This window comes from Vipera berus, assembly GCF_964194415.1.
Source record: "Vipera berus genome assembly, chromosome: 3".
NCBI classification, from domain to species: domain Eukaryota; kingdom Metazoa; phylum Chordata; class Lepidosauria; order Squamata; family Viperidae; genus Vipera; species Vipera berus.
Window position 1 is genome coordinate 115,944,479 of NC_138204.1, and position 19,660 is coordinate 115,964,138.

General features: G+C 38.9%; 1 protein-coding gene across 1 annotated transcript in view; it reads left to right on the forward strand.

Annotated features, from left to right (window-relative positions):
* Positions 1–15,956, forward strand: part of KIFAP3 (kinesin associated protein 3) — a 93,146-nt gene extending 77,190 nt beyond the window's left edge. The window contains exons 19-20 of the mRNA XM_081326147.1: positions 4,476–4,575; positions 14,749–15,956. Of these exons, the coding sequence (XP_081182273.1) occupies positions 4,476–4,575; positions 14,749–14,860 (212 nt within the window). The 3' untranslated portion in view covers positions 14,861–15,956. The remainder of the gene's footprint in view (positions 1–4,475; positions 4,576–14,748) is intronic.
* The last annotated feature ends 3,704 nt before the right edge of the window (positions 15,957–19,660 follow it).

Sequence of the window (19,660 nt, forward strand, 5' to 3'; positions counted from 1 at the left end):
CCCCATAGAGAATCTATGGGGCATTGCCAAGAGAAAGATGAGAGACATGAGACCGAACAATGCAGAAGAGCTGAAGGCCGCTATTGAAGCATCCTGGTCTTCCATAACACCTCAGCAGTGCCACAGGCTGATAGCTTCCATGCCACGCCGCATTGAGGCAGTAATTGCTGCAAAAGGGGCCCAAACTAAGTACTGAGTACATATTCATGCTTATACTTTTCAGAGGTCCGATATTGTTCTATGTACACTCTTGGTTTTATTGATTGCATGTAATATTCTAATTTTCTGAGATTGTGGATTTGGGTTTTTCATGAGCTGTATGCCATAATCATCACAATTATGACAAATCATGGCTTGAACTATCTTGCTTTGCATGTAATGAGTCTATCTCATATATTAGTTTCCCCTTTTAAGTTGCATTACTGAAATAAATGAACTTTTGCACGATATTCTAATTTTTCGAGTTTCACCTGTATACTTGGGTAATTCCAGATCTCTTCCTTCCTCCAGCCTCTCTTGATGCAGCTTCAATGCAACTCCTAAGCCACCTCTTTGTCTACAGACTTGATTGTCACACTCCTGTGGCTTACTGTGGTATTAGCCATGCCCAATTATTCTAAAAATCCCTGTTTGGAAAGGCCAATGGATCTTAGCAGACCATAAGCCAGAATTCTAATAATAATAATAATAATAATAATAATAATAATAATAATAATAATAATAATGATGATGATGATGATGATGATGATGATGATGATGATGATGATGATGCTTATGCACTGGAAGAACTATGGTCACTTGCTTTTATAAAATAATGGGAAGCCATAATTTGAATTACACCTGATAACTGAACTTCTTTCAGTAGAGGTGTTGTTACATAAATCCTGAGAGATCCTATCCCTACACAAACTGCTGCATATTGTATCAGTAGAAGCTGGTTGTCAACTTTAGAATGAGCATGGTTGCAGCCATCTTTTTCCTTCTCGTTCCTAGTTGGCACATAGCATGGAGGGAGGGGGGTTTGCCAGGTGTTGCGCTAGACAAAACAGACTCTCTTCATCTTTCATGGGAACCAAGGGCATCGGCTGCTCCTGAGACTGCAAGCTGGGCATTTCATGAAAAGCCCGCCAACGAGCTGAATGGGGGAACGTAGTTGCTTGCATTGTTTTAGGGGTGGGATTTCTTAACTTTGTATTGGGGAACTGTTATGCATCTCTTCAGACTAGGTTTCACTTTTGAAGTGCCGATACTCTGTATCAATAAACATGTTCTTTGAGGAATTTGCAAGCCTCGGAGTTCTGCTTTATTTATTTCTGTCGATTGGTAGGTACTTTGACACTGGTACTATTGAAGCTGTGAGCTGGAAAACTAGTATTTCTGTCGATTGGTAGGTACTTTGACACTGGTACTATTGAAGCTGTGAGCTGGAAAACTAGTGCAATCAAAGTTCTGAAGGCCTAATTTTTGAAAACCATTATATAAAATTAAGCAAAGTTTTTTGGAATAGGATATAGCAACATTCCTCAGGCTAGAAGTATTAATAATTTCCCCTAAACATTTGTACATTCCCTTCACGCTGATTGTTTTTTAAAATCATTAGCTACAAGGCACAGAGATGCTTTTGATTGCAGCAGCATATAAATATATTCAATAAATAAAAATCAAATTGATCAATAATCCAAATATGTGAGATTGTATCATGTAGAATTTTTCTATTTAAAAGAACAAGACAGTTTTATAGAGTAATGATATTAAATTAGGAGTGAATGGGTAGAAGAAGATTGATGCCCTATAACATTTTTAATTCCTAGCTCTGATCTAAAATTTAATAGTGATATACCGTACTCTTAACTTACATTCTTGCAGTATGTGCCTCTCCAAGGAAATCTAGAAAGAAATAAACATGTTTATTCAATTCATGTTGCTATTTACATCTGGTTATAATATAAGCAGACAATCAAAAAGGGAAATTTATATGTTTTCCTTTGTATTTTTTTAGTGTTGTTATAATATGTTTGCATATATTTGCTTGGATTAGAGAAATCTTTAAACAATTCTGATTTTGTTTCCATCTGTTTTATCTGATGCTAGCTTGTCACAAATGCTAAAACAATTACTACTTGAATTTATCAAGTAAATTTCATTTTCAAATTCTTATTTCAATGGAAACGTAATGAACTGGAATGTATGCATTTTGTGTGTGTGTGTGTGTGTGTACACACACACACACACATACACACAAACACCAAAGATCTACACACATATATGTGTATATATATATATATATATATATATATATATATATATATATATATATATATATATGTACAAACATACATACACACATACATACATATATATATACACACACATTTATTGTGTATGTGTGTATGAATATATGTGTGTGTTTGTTATGTCCTTCAAATGACATATTTCAACACATGTTAAAGCTGCCATAAAAAATTGCAAATTTATAATTTCAGCTAGTATGCTGTACTACAATAGTTGTAATGTATAAATAGAGCTACAGGAAGTCCTCGACTTATAACAGTTCATTTAGTGACTGTTCAAAGTTACAACAGCATTGAAAAAAGTGACTTATGACCACTTTTCAGTTACAACCTTTGCAGCATCCCCATGATCATTTGATCAAAATTCAGATGCTTGGCAACTGGTTCATGCTTATGACCATTGCAGCGTCCCAGGGTCATATGATCACTTTTTGTAACTTCTTACAAGCAAAGTCAATGGGGAAGACAGATTCACTTAATAACCAGGTTATTAACTTATCAACTGCAGTGATTCACTTAACAATTGTGGCAAGAAATGTCGTAAAATGGGGCAAAACTCACTTAACAATTTCTCACTTAATAAAATGTTGGGTTCAATTGTGGTCATAAGTTGAGGACTACCTGTACTTTCATTTATTATGAAATTGTTACTTTTCACTAATGTTTAGTCTTTCTAGCTGCAAGTCTCCCTCCCCACACCATGCTTTATGAGTATGATTGGGGGTGTGTGCATAGGGCACAATAATTACAAGATAATCTCTTCCTACTTAAGATGGTCCCTTTTGCAGGGGATTTCCCCCCAATCCCAATATAATATGGAGACTAAAGGAAGTGGGAAAACACTTACTTTTATAGTTTGTTTATTGTCTCATCATCATCACCATCCTTCCCAGTAGAGGAGGGTTGAGGATAAAATCACAGACCATCATCCTACTCTCAGAATCACAGTGGGAAAGTATACCAAAATATGCAGGTCTCAAGGGAAGGTGCCTCAAGGCCTGGTGGCTAGAGCAATGAGTTTGTAATAATTCTGAAATATCAGTAGTTAAAAGAGTTCTGCCTCTTGTTCCTCTGCCAGTTTTTTTTTAGAGTAGAGTCTAATGTACTGGTTTGTGACAGGCAGGGGTGTTATAAACCAGCAAATTCTAGTAGTTCTTTCCAACACAAAAACCAGTGCATCACTTTTAACTCTAGATTTTGCTCAATCATCTCCCAAGATCTAAACTTGTAAGCCGCCCTGAGTCTTCGGAGAAGGGCGGGATATAAATGGAATTAAAATAAATAAATAAAATAAAAAATAAATTGTTGTTCTGGAATAAGTAGAAATCTGATTTTTACTTCTGAGTCTTCTGGGTAGGAATAATTGTCCTGAAAACCCCAAACAAGGAAGATGAGACCTAAGGTAGTAAACAAGAAAAAACAAAATCATCTGCTGCATATGTTGCTTGTATTACCTAAAATACACTATCTTTCAGAAGTTGTCTTAAAGCTTCTCTTAAAAACTTAAAAACAGTTCTTCTATATAGAACTTTTTCATAAATTAATTTCTCCCCCTGAAAGAAATAGTTATCAGTTGCAGTAACTGAACTTGCTTTTTCACTATTAGGTCACATCACTTTACATCTCTTGACTGTATCGTACGGGTTTGAAATCTTTTTGTCCTTTTTTCTTTATCTCGATGTGGTCTATAACAGTAGGCAAAGAAAGGAAGCAAATTCAGCAAACTGTGCCTTGTAGAGTAAAGATCATTTACCAACAGTGTAATAGGAATATTATGTTCTAATCATAAGGAAGAAAGATAATTTTAAGACGAAGAAGCTTTTTCTTCATAACCTGTTTGTTGTTCTTCTGCTGAAAAATACATTTCATACATCTAATATCACGCCTGTGTAGAAAATAATAACTGTCCATGCATCAAAAGAGTCAAATTAATTTTTCACTTTGAGCCCTTCAAAATCCATGAATCCACTTCCAAAAGTCTTCTAAAGGTTTGACTGGAAAGGTTTGACATAGTTATGTAGTTAGTAGAAGTGACAAATCTACTATCAACAATGTAGTTTTTCATTATAGTACATGAAACTAATGCAGCATAGTAGTTCCAAAATAAAATGTCTTAAGTCTCTACTTTTAACATTTTACTTTAGAAATATCACATTGATGCCCTATTTTTTTCTTGTTTCATAGATGGATTAATAACACATGATGGAGCAATAAGTCCTGATTTCTTCAGTGATTATCATCTTCAGAATGGAGATCTTGTGAATCAGCATCCTTTCTCTGGCAGGTAAATTGCTTCTAGAAAAAGATAAATATATATTAGTAGATCAGAAATTGTCATTGGTCTATTTCCAAGCAAATGTTTTAGGATATGAAGCTGTTTTTGAGTTATTTCAGGGCCTGTAATATTTGGCAGAAGATGTGCTATGATAAAATAACATAAAATATGATGCTCTAGAGAAGGTTAGTAAGTAGGGCACAAAGACATTCTGACTGAAAGCCCCAAAACCAACAATATTTGAAATAACTTCTGGTAGCTGGATTCACATATTACAGGGCCCACGGGCCAGATGCATCATGCAGAAACCATGCCCACTCCATTGCCGGCAATGGCAAAACAGTCCCGATACATCGTGTGACGTCACGTGACGTCGCGGGTTTGACATGTCTGATCTATATTGTATCATAGGCTTTTGTTGCATTAGATATTTTGCTTATCTTTAATAGTCATTTTATCAAACAGAGAAACAAAGCTGATCATAAAGTTCAATATGACAGAAGAAATTATGAAGCATCTTCTATTTATAAACATATATGAGAAATCAGAAAATTGAAATGGACATGCAGACATATTGAACATTTTAAAAAGTTCATAAACCTAAAAACCGCTATATTTGGTAGCAACATTTACACTGTTAATAGCTTGAAACATTTTAATCATAGTTTCATCATAGAATCATAACTAGTGATTGTGTGAGTTAAATGGTGAGTTGCTCTAAATATTAAGTACAATCTTCTAAGATTTGATTGATAATTTTCAATTGTGCACAAAGTTAAAACTATATGAACTTTGATTGGATTAATGTATTCAATAATAATTTTTCTCTCAGTAGACATGACTTTTCATTTGTATTAATTTAGCAGAATCTAAATTAATTTAGCAGATACTGTAGCAGTATCTATAATCTAGATATATTAATTTTATTTGCCAAATTTGTAAGGCTGTCCAGTTCCATAAAAACTGAGCAATTAAAGTTTTAATTTTCTGCATGTCCCAGGAGAAAACTGTCAAAAACGGTTAGCTTTTGAAACTTAGCAGTAATTCCTATGGTCTTATTTCTCACTGAACGTCCTCCAGATGTACTGTTAGGAATGAACCAGTTCTTGAGTTGTAGTCATCTGGGCTGTATAAACTGATTTAAACAATAATTGAACATAATATAGAAGTGTTATTAAAAATGTATGCTATATACAAATCTGTAAAAATAAAAATTATAATAAATGGGAATGGAATGTGCAAATGCAAACCTGTTTATTTTAATGAGTTTAACTATGACCTTCTCAGTTTCAATCCAAAGGAAAGAATTCTGATTTTATATTTATCCTCCCCCCTCTTCCCAAAACTGCTTACAGAAGTATGTGAGACAGAAACAAGGAAATACATGTTCTGAAGTTGACTGGTCAAAACCACTTGAATTAATGTGACAGCTCATAAAATAGAACAGTTTTTAGGTGGACTCTATTTTAGTTTGCCAAAGTGAATTTTCTTGCAGGAAGTACCCTGAAGGTTTATTTTAATTTCCAGACTGTGGCTTTGATCTCTCTGTTCAGTCATTTCTCAGGTTACATAGCCATTTTTTCTCACTGCAGTAAATCAGCAACAGTTAAATGGAGTAAAATTTCTTCCTTAGTGATCACTTGCTGTTAAATGCTAAGTTATGGCCAGCAGAATCCTTGTAGAGCTCCATTATATGGTACAAGAGGAAAACTTGGTTTAATTATCTTATCTTATGTAAATTTTATTGTGTTTTTTAAAGGTAACTGTATAATTGTATATCTGAAAATTCATTAGCGTTTGTAAAGCTAGACTCTAACAAAAGAGATTTTCATTGATAACAAGCATATCTGGAAAAGATAATCAAACAACAAATCAGCGAACACCTTGATGCGAACAAAGTTATCACTAAAAGCCAACATGGGTTTGTCAAAAACAGATCATGCCAGAGAAACCTTATTGCATTCTTTGACCAAGTGACAAAACTAGTGGACCAGAGGAATGCTGTAGATATAATTTACTTGGACTTCAGTAAGGCATTTGATAAAGTGGATCACAATCTACTACTTGATAAGATAGAAAAATGTGGGTTAGATAGCATCACCACCAGATGGATTCGTAGCTGGCTGACAGGCCGTACTCAGCGTGTGGTCCTCAATGGAACTGCATCTACATGGAAGGAAGTGTGTAGTGGGGTGCCCCAGGGCTCTGTTCTGGGCCCAGTGCTCTTCAACATCTTCATCAACGATTTGGATGAGGGGATAGATGGGGAACTCATCAAATTTGCAGATGACACCAAGCTGGCAGGAATAGCCAATACTCCAGAAGATAGGCTTAAGATACAGGAGGATCTGGACAGACCCGAACACTGGGCACTATCTAACAAAATGAAATTCAATTGTGAAAAAAGTAAGGTTCTACATTTAGGCAGGAAAAATCAAATGCACAGGTATAGTATAGGTGGTACCTTGCTCGATAGTAGTAACTGTGAGAGAGATCTCGGAGTCCTAGTGGACAATCACTTAAATATGAGCCAGCAGTGTGCTGCAGCTGCCAAAAAAGCCAACACAGTGCTAGGCTGCATTAATAGAGGGATAGAATCAAGATCATGTGAAGTACTAATACCATTTTACAATGCCTTGGTAAGGCCACACCTGGAATACTGTATCCAGTTTTGGTCACCACGATGTAAAAAAGATGTCGAGACTCTAGAAAGAGTACAGAGAAGAGCAACAAAGATGATTGGGGGACTGGAGGCTAAAACATATAGGGAACGGTTGCTGGAATTGGGTATGTGTAGTTTAATGAAGAGAAGGGTGAGGGGAAACATGATAGCAGTGTTCCAATATCTCAGGGGCTGCCACAAAGAAGAGGGAGTCAAGCTATTCTCCAAAGCACCTGAAAGCAGGACAAGAAGCAATGGATGGAAACTAGTCAAGGAAAGAAGCAACCTAGAACTAAGGAGAAACTTCCTGACAGTTAGAACAATTAACCAGTGGAACAACCTGCCTCCAGAAGTGGTGAATGCTCCAACACTGGAAGTTTTTAAGAAGAGACTGGACAGCCATTTGTCTGAAATGGTATAGGGTTTCCTGCCTTAGCAGGGGGTTGGACTAGATGACCTCCAAGGTCCCTTCCAACTTATTATTATTATTATTATTATTATTATTATTATTATTATTATTATTATTATTATTATTATTATTATTATTATTATTATTATTAAAGATGGTTGTAAATTTAGGATTACCTTTATCCCAATCTGGTATATTTGTAATACTGATGTATTTGCAGATTGCTAGAAGAATAAAAAGTGGTTTTAAGAATATAAAAGAACTTTGAGAAACAATTTGAACACCTGGGCAAAGAATCGATCAGGTCTTCAAGGCCCTTTGAAACACCATTTATTTATTTTATTTATTTATTTATTTTATTTAATTCCATTTATATCCCGCCCTTCTCCGAAGACTCAGGGCGGCTTACAAGCTTAGCAGTAGCCTTCATTCTATGTATATGCCTGCTTATTAGGGCTTTCACACACACCCCAAGCGGCATTATTACAAAGTCAGCTTAATTGCCCCCAACAATCTGGGTCCTCATTTTACCTACCTCGGAAGGATGGAAGGCTGAGTCAACCTTGAGCCTGGTGGGATGTGAACCTGCAATAATTGCAGGCAGCTGGGGTTACTTAAGGAGGCATTAGCCCACTGCTCCACCAAGGCTCTTTGGGATTGGCCTGTTCAAAGCTCAAGATAAAAGCCCAGATTACTTATTAGGACATATGGTACATTGTTATTGAAATATGACAGACGAGTGGAACAAATCAGAAATTGCATGTTATATTGGATGCAAAATTTCAGAAAAGTGAACACAATATGGAAAAAGCTATGGTGAAAAAAAATCAATAAAATTCACTCCCTGTTATAATTTTAGGAGGAATTGGTATAAAATATTTACAGATGATATATAATTTTGTCAATAATTACCAAGATGGCCTTTATTTATTTATTAAAATTATATGCCACCCAACTTTCATTGACAGTTTACAAAATATTAAAAAAAAAATTTAAACAAGAAAACAACATAAAAAAGGAGCAAAGATGGCAAAGATAAGTAACCCAGATGGGAACAAAGAAAAAGAAGAAAAGGGGGTTTCAATCATGCTTATCAAACGCCTGGGCAAAGTGTCAAGTCTTCAAGGTTCTTTGAAACACCATTTGGGTTTGACCTGTTCAAATCTCAGGGAGACTCTCATTCTAGAAGTAACAGTCATATAAAAATAATTGTTTAAAGTACCAGAATAAAGAAAGAACACTTAATCATGTGAGTTGGTTATGCGTTAAAAAAAATTGCTGGAAACAAAAACATCAAAATATTCAAGAAATCCTAAAATTTGAACTGAAACCACAAAAATTCTTATTAGAAAATTCCAGAAAACAAAAATGCAAAATCATTAGCATATGTCCATAATAGAAGTCTAACCAAATGTAAGTTAAAAATGGCTCCCTTATACATTGCAAAGCAGGGCAAATTAAAACATTCAGAATATGATTTTTAAGAAGAAATTTAATAGATGAATATATTAATAAGAAATGAAAGGATTTAAACGTATACTGGCAATTATTTTAATGTGAAATGTATATACAATATATCTGCGTTGTGGTCAGCTGTTGGGGAAATAAATGAAGGGGTAGATGTGTTATTAGAAAGTTTTCCCATAATGTTTTTATTGACATTTTTTCCTTTGTACTTATTATTCGTACAATAAAATATTTTTTAAAAAAAACATTGCTAATGATGTTTACATTTGTACCATGCAAAGGTTGTGTCATCTTCTTTTCACTTTAGAATTAATTGAAATCTGACCAGAATGTATGCAGCTGTATTACAATTGACTATGCAAACATTGTGTAATGCCAATTGTATAATGAGTTAATCATGTTTTCTGGCCATCACCACATAACTTCTTTTACCTCAATAAGAGGCAGTAAAAAGTCTTACAGTGTCCGTCAACTAAATATAACACAGGCACTCATTTTCAGAAGGTATTATGAAAATTCTTAGTCCTTTCATGTAAATAGAATACTGAGCTATAACCCTCTGCTGTTTCATTATTTTATACGTAGTATAAAAAGATCTTTAGAAATTATCTACTTTGAAAAGACAACTTTATATAATTTTCAAGTCTTCTTTTTTATTTTCACTATTGCATACTGGCTAGTTACTTATCTCACCTTCAGGTTGTCAGTTTCTAAAAATTGCTCTGCATATTCAGTAAAGTTTTATATGCAAACTTACATTTTTAGAAAAAAAGTTGAAATCAGTTTTGCTTGCAGATTTGAATATTTACCAGCATGAATCTTGGGATGTGAATTATTCCTTGTAATCTAAATGCTTTAATACATGCATGATTTAACATTGCAGAGTGACATATCTCAGCTACTGCATATGTAAGTTATTTGGAAATCACCAAAACATCACAAGCTCTGAACATTAAGACACTGCAGTTAATTATTTACATGTTTCTTGAACTAAAAGGATTGATTTGATCAGGACTTAATGAAAACCATGATTCTCTCTCCTGCCTAATTAAAAATATGTTCAAGGGTAGTTTGGCCTAAGCTGAAATAGATTGAAACTGTCGGGAAAGAACTAGTGGTAAATAAAGACTATAGCTTGCCATCTAGTGGTTCAAGAATAACTTCTAAATAAACGGCATTCTCCTAGTCTACCAGTAGCAGAGAAATGCAATAGTTTATAGTTATAGTTTATAGTTTATTTGATTTATATACCGCCCTTCTCCTTGGTGGGACTCAGGGCGGTTCACAGGGCATACATAAGAAACACTATACAAAAATTAAAAAGAATTAAATCCATGCCCAATTAAAACAGAAGTACAGATTAAAAACAATTAAAAGCCCATAATCCCCCATCAGGCCAGACCAGCTAATTCGAACAGATGGGTCTTCAGGCCCCGACGGAAAGTTCGAAGGTCTGGTGCCATCCGGAGCTCCACCGGCAATTGATTCCATAAAGCCGGAGCCCCCACAGAGAAGGCCCTCCCCCTGGGGGCCACCAGTCGACATTCCCTGACTGGCGGCACCCTGAGGAGGCCCTCTCTGTGGGAACGCACAGGGCGGAGGGGAGTCGATGCCGGCAGCAGGTGGTCCCTGAGGTAACCCGGACCCATGCCATGTAGGGCCTTAAAGATCGTGACCAACACCTTGAACCTCACCCGAAAGACAACTGGTAACCAATGCAGCTCGCGGAGCAAAGGTGTAACATGGGAGTACCGGGAAACTCCCAAGACAACTCTCGCGGCCGCATTCTGTACCAGTTGGAGCCTCCGAGTGGTCTTCAAGGGAAGCCCCATGTAGAGAGCATTACAGTAGTCAAGGCGAGAGGTCACGAGCGCATGAGTGACTGTACACAGGGCATCCCGGTTCAGATAGGGCCGCAACTGGCGCACCAGGCGAACCTGGGCGAAAGCCCCCCTAGTCACGGCCACTATATGCTCTTCCAAAGTAAGCCGTGAATCTAGAAGGACTCCCAAGTTGCGAGCCCTATCCACGGGGGGTAAGAGCTCACCCCCCATAGAAAGAGATGGAACATTTGGAATGTCCCGGGATGCCGGAATGCACAGCCACTCAGTCTTGTCAGGGTTGAGCTGAAGTCTGTTCCTCCCCATCCAGACCCGAACCGCCTCCAGGCAACGGGACATCACGGCGAGGGCATCACTGGGGTGGTTTGGGGTCGAAAAGAAAAGTTGGGTATCATCGGCATACTGATGATACCCAACTCCAAAACCACGAATGATCTCACCCAGCGGTTTCATATAGATGTTGAACAGGAGAGGCGAGAGAACCGACCCCTGAGGAACTCCACAAACGAGAGACCTAGGGGCCGATCTCTGCCCCCCTGCCAACACCGACTCCGAGCGTCCCAGGAGATAGGAGGAGAACCACTGAAGAACTGTGCCTCCCACTCCCAATCCCCTGAGACGCCGCAGCAAGATACCATGGTCGATGGTATCGAAAGCCGCTGAGAGGTCTAATAGGACTAGGACAGAGGAATGTCCCCTATCCCGCGCCCTCCAGAGATCATTCACCAGAGCGACCAATGCCGTCTCCGTGCTGTACCCGGGCCTGAAACCCGATTGGTAGGGGTCCAGATAATCCGCTTCATCCAGGACCAGAGGGAGCTGATGCGCCACCACACTCTCAACAACCTTCGCAAGAAAGCGAAGGTTGGAGACTGGACGAAAGTTGTTCAAAACGGCTGGGTCCAGGGCAGGCTTCTTGAGGAGAGGTCTCACCACCGCCTCCTTCAAGACGGTGGGGAAATAACCCTCACTCAAAGAAGCAGATATAACCGCCTGGAGCCAGCCTCGTGTCCTCTCCCTAGCTGCATAAACCAGCCAGGAAGGGCACGGGTCCAACAAACATGTGGAGGAGCTCAGCCTCCCCATAATCCTGTCCACTTCATCAGGGGTCACAGAATCAAACTCTTCCCAGATAACATTGACAAGACCGCCCGTGTCCTGATCGCCTGACTCTGCCCAGCTGGAGTCCAAACCGGTCCGAATCCGAGCGATTTTATCCGACAGATGATGACTAAATTCCTCGGCACGACCTTACAGTTCTGCCATTAAGGAACATCAGGAGAACTTTATGATTGCGCTTTTGTCAGATAAGATAATTGCAGATAAGATAATTACTTTTAGATCTTCATCTCTTGGAAGACAAAAGAGGAAAATAACAGAGCTGGAAGGGATCTTGGTGGTCTTCTTATCCAATTCCCTGCAGAAGCAGGAAACCCTCAAGTATTGGAGCACCCACAACTTCTGGAGGCTAGTCGTTCCGGTGATTAATTGTTCTAACTGTCAGGAAATTTCTGGTTAGTACTAGATTGCTTCTCTCCTTGATTAGTTTCTATCCATTGCTTCTTGTCCTGCCTTCACGTGCTTTGGAGAATAGGCTGACCCCTCTTCTTTACAGCATCCCCTTAGATATTGGAATACTGCTATCATGTCACTCCTAGTCCTTTTCATTAAACTAGACATACCAAATTCCTGCAACCATTCTTCATATATTTTAGCCTCCAGTCCCCTAATCATCCTTGTTGCTCTTTTCTGCCATTTTCTAGAGTCTCAACCACTTTCTTATATTGTGGAATGCAGTATTCCAAGTGTGGTCTTATCAAGCCATAATAAAATGGTATTAACACTTCACGTGATCTTGATGATTCTATTCTTCTATTAATGCAGCCTAGCACTGCGTTGGCTTTTTTGGCAGCTGCAGCACATTGCTGGCTCATATTTAAGTGATTGTCCACTAGGACTCCTAGATGCCTCTCACAGTTAACTACTGCTGAGCCAGATACCACCTATTCTATATTTGTGCATTTGGTTTTCCTTGCCTAAATGTACTTTTAACTTTTCTCACCACTGATTTTCATTTTGTTAGATAGGGTCCAGGGTTCAGGTCTGTCAAGATCCTTTTGTATCTTGAGTATATCTTCTGAAGCAGGGGTGTCAAACTCCCGGCCTGTGGGCCGGATGCGTCACCAGGAAACCACGCCTACCCCATTGCCGGCAATGGAGAAAAAGCTCCGATACATTGCACAATGTCACGTGACGTCGCAAGTTTGACATGTCTGTGAGTGTTGGCTATTCCTGCCAGCTTGGTGTTGTCTGCAATTTGATGAATTCCCCTTCTATCTCCTTATCTAAATCATTGATGAAGATAATTGAAGATTATTGCGCCTAAGACAAAATCTTGGGGTACCCCACTGTATACTTCCCTCTATGCGGATGTAGTTCCATTAAGGATTATACGTTGAGTGTGGTTGGTCGGCCAGTTACAAATCCATCTTGTGGTGATGCTGTGTAATCCAGGGGTCCCCAAACCCCAGGCCATGGCTCACTACTGGGCCACAGCCTGTTCCGAACCAGGCTAAAAAAGTAGCAGGTGAGCATGTACACAGCTACGCTTGCGCTCACAGCTTGTGCAAATGAAGCCGTGTGCACTCGCCCGCCGTTCACACAGAACCATCCTTTCTTCTCCTCCCACCAGTCTGCAAAGCCAGAAAGGTTGGGGATCACTGATCTAGCCCTCATTTGTCAAGTAGTAGGTTGTGGTCTATTTTATCAAATGCCTTACTGAAGTCCAAGTATATTATAACCACGGCATTCTACTCATTCACTAATTTTGTCACTTTGTAAAAAAAGGCAGCATGATTTTTTTCTTGATAAACACATCATGGTTTTTGGTTATGACTTTGTTTGCCTTTCTCTTGTTTGCCTCTCTCTAGGGGTTTGCAGATTAATTGCTTGATTATCTTTTCCAGGACCTTCCCAAGTATTAATGTCAGGCTGATAGGTCTATACATAGTTTCCTGGATCCATTTTTTCCCCTTTTTTGAAGATAGGAATTACATAAGCCATTTTCCAGTCAACTGGTACTTTGTTGGTGCTCCATGATCTTTGAAAGATACAGATCATGGTTCTGAGATCATGTCTGCCAGTTCCTTCAGAACCCATTTGGTTCTGGTGATTTGAACTCGTCTAGAGCGGATAAGTGTTCTCTTACCATTTTCTTGCTTATTTTGACTTGCATTCCTAATCTGCATTTTACCATTTTTTTTGATAGGTTGGACTGTTTTTTTTTCTTTTTATGTAAAAACAGATGCAAAAAGTGTGTTAAGCAGTTCTGCTTTCTCCCTGCTGCTCATCACCTTCTTGCCATTTTCTCCCATTAATGGACCAATCGTTTGCTTGACTTTTTTCTTGTTTTTTTACATATTGAAAGAAGTTTTTTATTGTTTACTTTTGTCACAAGCCTTATTTCATTATGAGCCTTAGCTTTCCTGACTTAATCTTTGCTGGTTTTGGCTATTTGCTGATATTCTGCCTTAGTTATATGCCCTTCTTTCCACTTTTTATATTGTTGTATTACTGTGCAGTAATACAGTAGCAGACATTACAGCATGTTATTATGCGTTATTAATACCAGGTATTGCATAACAACTTAGAAAAATGGTTTTGATTATAACTGTCAGCTAGATTTGGTATCCTGTGTATAACTATTAAATAATTTACTGCTGTTTATTGTTTTTCCCAAACCTTTTTGCATAGATAATGTATCTGTATTATAATATGTTGACTGTGTCATCATTTCTTTATAGTGTTGCAGTGGATGGATTTGGCCAGCCCATAGGTATTCCAAGCCGCCCAACTACTGCTTATGGGTATCGACCAGATGAACCTTACTACTATAACAACTTTGGATCCCGATAAAGCAATTTATCATATTAAACTTCCTGTACTGATGAATTGTGTTTTAATTAGGACATTTTTTCATATTATCAATGCATGATGCTACTGTTTACATGTCTGTGATACATGTTTGTTGTTCCAAGAAAATGTTAGTAATTCAATTCCCATTCTTCTGCATCTACACATTATTTATTTTGGGGTTTTTTCAGATGTTGGAATCTACTAATTGGAAAGTTAATGTTATGTATATTGAGCAATTAATTTAATTACCTTAAAAATAGACTGAGTGATTGTTACACTGTTCGCCCAGGGTCCATGAGTTAAACTAATATGACTTTTTTTGTTTTTCAATAAAAAAATTAATTGATGTATAAAAGATATAACTGGTTTATTGCTTTATAATGTCACTGAAGAAATTGAGTAATATTCTTAGTACCTTCCCTTTCTGTGAGACTTAAAGGATGTGATAAGTTGTATTGATGTCATTTCATAGCACATACGTGATACACATTTTGAATTTAAAATCAGTTGAAATTTCAGAATGTATAAAGCTGTTTGGAAATTGAAGGATAAATGATAACTTTGGTACTTAATCCTCTGTCAGAAATGTTCTGCACAGTAGCCAAAAGACTTGCTAATAAGAAGCCAGGGATACAGTTAAGCTTAATTGTTTTTTTTTTCAGGAACAGTGAACAGTGACTAAATAATATAATATTCAGTAATTTCAAAATATGTAGAATTCCTTTTTTCACCAAATTTCCCAACAATATTCCATTATAAATCTTTTTTGTTAATTTATCTAATTTCCCTGGAGTCAAATAACAACAAACATCTTTGTACAAGCACATATGTAGGTTCTCTGCACCTATTAAGAAAAACACTTCAGAGACATCTACATCACAGTGTCTCAGTGTGTTGCAGTTGCAACTCCTACAATCCTAGCCAGTTTTGGCACACTGTCTGAAAATGTTCATGGTACTAAGGTGGGGGAAGAAGTGCTACAGATTTTCAGCTTTGCGGACATTCTGTCTAGAAGAGTAATCATGTATTGTGAAATGAAAATTCATGTACCTTTTGTGCAGGCCAAAGTCTCTCAATTATAACTCTCATAAACCTGAACAAGAAGAAATACAGAATGTCTGGGGGTTTTTCTTTTCACTTACAGCATTGCTGAAATGAGCTTTGAAATGTCTTCATCTCTTTTTCTCATTTATTTTCATCTGCCTGATCATCACCACCACCTACACATACACAAAGACACACATTGGGTCATTCATTCATTCATTCATTCATTCATTCATTCATTCATTCATTTATTTATTTATTTATTTATTTATTTATTTATTTATTTATTTATTAATGGGATTTATATCCCGCCCTATCTCCCGAAGGACTCAGGGAGGCTAACAACAAAACATATAAGTACAGAAATTAAGATAAGAATAAAATTAAAATCATCTGTGCAATAAATTAAAATTAAAAATTAAAAATAAATTAAAAATTGTAAATATAATTAAAATGCCTGTCAGTCCAGGTCAGCCTGGTGGAATAGGAGTGTTTTGAGGCCGCGGCGAAAGGACTGGAGATTTTGGGCCATCCGAAGCTCAGGGGGGAGCTGATTCCATAGGACTGGCGCTCCCACAGAGAAGGCCCTCCCCCTGGGGGTCGCCAGCCGACATTGCCTAGCTGATGGTACCCTGAGGAGGCCTTCTCTGTGTGAGCGTATTGAGCGATGGGAATTCGTTCCCGGCAGCAGATGGTCCTGCAAGTATCCCGGGCCTAAGCCATGTAGGGCTTTAAAGGTAAGTACCAGCACCTTAAATCTCACCCGGAGGGCAACCGGTAGCCAATGCAGCTCACGCAGGAGGGGTGTAATATGGGAGTATCGGGGTGCTCCCATCACTACCCGTGCAGCTGCACTCTGCACCAGCTGAAGCCTCCGGGTGGTCTTCAAGGGCAGCCCCATGTAGAGAGCATTATAGTAGTCTATATGGGAGGTAACGAGTGCGTGGGTGACTGTATGTAGGGCATCTCGGTCCAGAAAAGGGCGCAATTGGTATATTAGGCAAATCTGGGCAAATGCCCCCCTAGCCACGACTCCAATATGATCTTCAAAACTGAGTTGTGAATCTAGGAGGACGCCCAGATTGCGTGCTCTATCAATGGGAGGTAAAATCTCTCCTATAGTCAAAGATGGAACCTCTTGGACTAAACTAGATGACGGTATGTAGAGCCACTCAGTCTTGGCCGGGTTGAGTCGAAGCCTGTTCTTTCCCATCCAAATCTGTATAGGTAAAGGTAAAGGTAAAGGTTCCCCCGCACATGCGTGCTAGTCGTTTCTGACTCTAGGGGCCGGTGCTCATCTCCGTTTCAAAGCCGAAGAGCCAGCGCTTGTCCGAGGACGTTTCCGTGGTCATGTGGCCAGCATGACTAGACGCCAAAGGCGCACGGAACGCTGTTACCTTCCCACCGTAGTGGTCCCTATTTTTCTACTTGCATTTTTATGTGCTTTCGAACTGCTAGGTTGGCAGAAGCTGGGACGAGTAACAGGCGCTCACTCTGTTACGCGGCACTCGGGATTCGACCCGCCAAACTGCCGATCTTCTGATCGACAAGCTCAGCGTCCTAACCCACTGAGCCACCGCGTCCCTTTCTCTGTATCTGTAGGTCATGCCTTTTCTTATGCCCTCTATGAATCAGTCTTACTCATTCAGGTTGACGCTTCAGTTTCATTGAAGATGAGATCAAACTGGCAGGAATAGCCAACATCCCCCCCAGAAGACAAGCTTAGATCCAAAAGGATCTTGACAGACTTGAACAATGGGCCCTATCCAACAAAATGAAATTTAATGTAGGGAAAATCAAGGTTTTACACTTAGGCAGGAAAAACCAAAAGTACAAATACTGATTAGGTGAAACCTGACTCAAAAACAGTAATTGTGAGAGGGACCTTGGAGTCCTAGTGGACGATTACAAACATGAGCCAGCAGTGTGTGGCAGCTGGGAAAAAAGCTAATACAATCTTTGGTTGTATAAACAGGCACAGAATCAAAATCTCGTGAAGTATTAGTACTGCTTTATAAAGCCTTTGTAAGGGCACACCTGGAATACAGCATCCAGTTTTGGTCACCACATTACAAAAAATATATTGAGACTTTGAAAAAAGTGTAGAGAAGAGCAAATAAGATAATTAAAGGCCTGGAGAGAATGGTTGCAGATTTTGGGTATGGCTAGTCTGAGGAAGGGAAGGACTGGGGTGACATGATAGGGATGTTCTGGTATTTGAGAGTCTGTCACAAAGAAGAGGGGTCAATTTATTCTCCAAAGCACCAGAGGGCAGGAAAAGAAAATGGATGGAAACTAATCAAGGAGAGAAGCAACCTGGAATTAAGGAGAAACTTCCTAACAGAACAATTAACCAGTGGAACACTTTGTCTTCAGAAATTGTGGGTGCTCCATCACTGGAGGTTTTTAAGAAGAGACTGGAAAGCCACTACTCTGAAAGAGTATAGGGTCTCCTGCTTGAGCAGGGGGTTGGACTAGAACAGGGCTTTTCAACCAGTGGTACAGGTACCACCTGTGGTACATTGGCACCTGGCAGGTAGTACATAACCATCCTAGAAAATTGGTAGCGGGGGAGGGGAATGAGCTGAACCGATAGCAGCACCACACAAGCCTGAGCGAGAGATGGCTGGAGCTGCAGGGCTGTCAGGGCTCAGCGGAAGTGCCAGGATCAGTGCTTCTTCTGGGTTATCAGGGCTCAGTGGAAGTGCCAGGAATAGCGCCAGGCTCCAGCTGGAGCTCGGTGCTGATCCGGGCACTTGTGCTGAGCCCAGAAGAAGTGCCGATCAGCTGGAATGTTGCAGCATCTCCAGGGTCTTGTGATTTACATTCAGATGCTTGGCAACTGATTCATATTTATGACGGTCAGTGTCCCAGGGTCATGTGAACTGACCAAAACCTGCTGCAACCACCCAGTTGAATGGGGGGGGGAATAAAAACCAAACACACCTTACCCCACCCACGCTGCCAATCCTCAACATAAATGCTCACAACAATGAAAACCTCGGACAGGCGGGCAGGCAGGTGTCTTGCTCAGCTGTGGCTTGGGGGGCACTTTTTTCACTGCCATTGTAACTTTGAACAGTCACTAAGTGAACTGTTGTAAGTCAAGGACTACCTGTACTTAATCATTTTTTTCCTTTTTTTTTTTTTGGTCATCAAGTTTTTGACACCTTGCTAGGCGACTGGTGGTACTCAGATGTTGCCATATCCTAAAAGTGGTACAATGGATGAAAAGGTTGAAAAGCCCTGGACTAGAAGACCTTCAAGATCCCTTCCAGCTCTATTCTGAATTTGAATTTGACCTTTCTCTTTTGAATTGAACTACTCTCTTTTTAAAAAAATAAGATTCCTAGTGAAAGATGGGAGTGCTAGACAGCAGGAATGGGAAACTTCATCACTGAGTACTATTTGTCCTTACCAGGCAATCTGATTAGTTGTTGGGGAACAAGAGTTAAATTGGCAACAATTTTTTTTCTAAGCTTATTTGTTACCGGGGCCACAGTTAAGACAGACTCAGCCAAATTTTTCTTCCTGATGTATAGGATCCATAGTTAAATTTCTTTGGAAAAAAAAGCTGCTGACAGAAGTGTCATATTATACATTGTTTTCAAATCTTTTTTGAAGATTTGTCTTCAAAATCTCTAGCAACTTAAAAAAAATATGTGTATATAATGGTCATTTTGTAAGGGAATGCTAATGTCTTGATAGCCCTTTATTCTTCAACCTGAGAGGAACATTAGCAGTAGCATCTGTTGT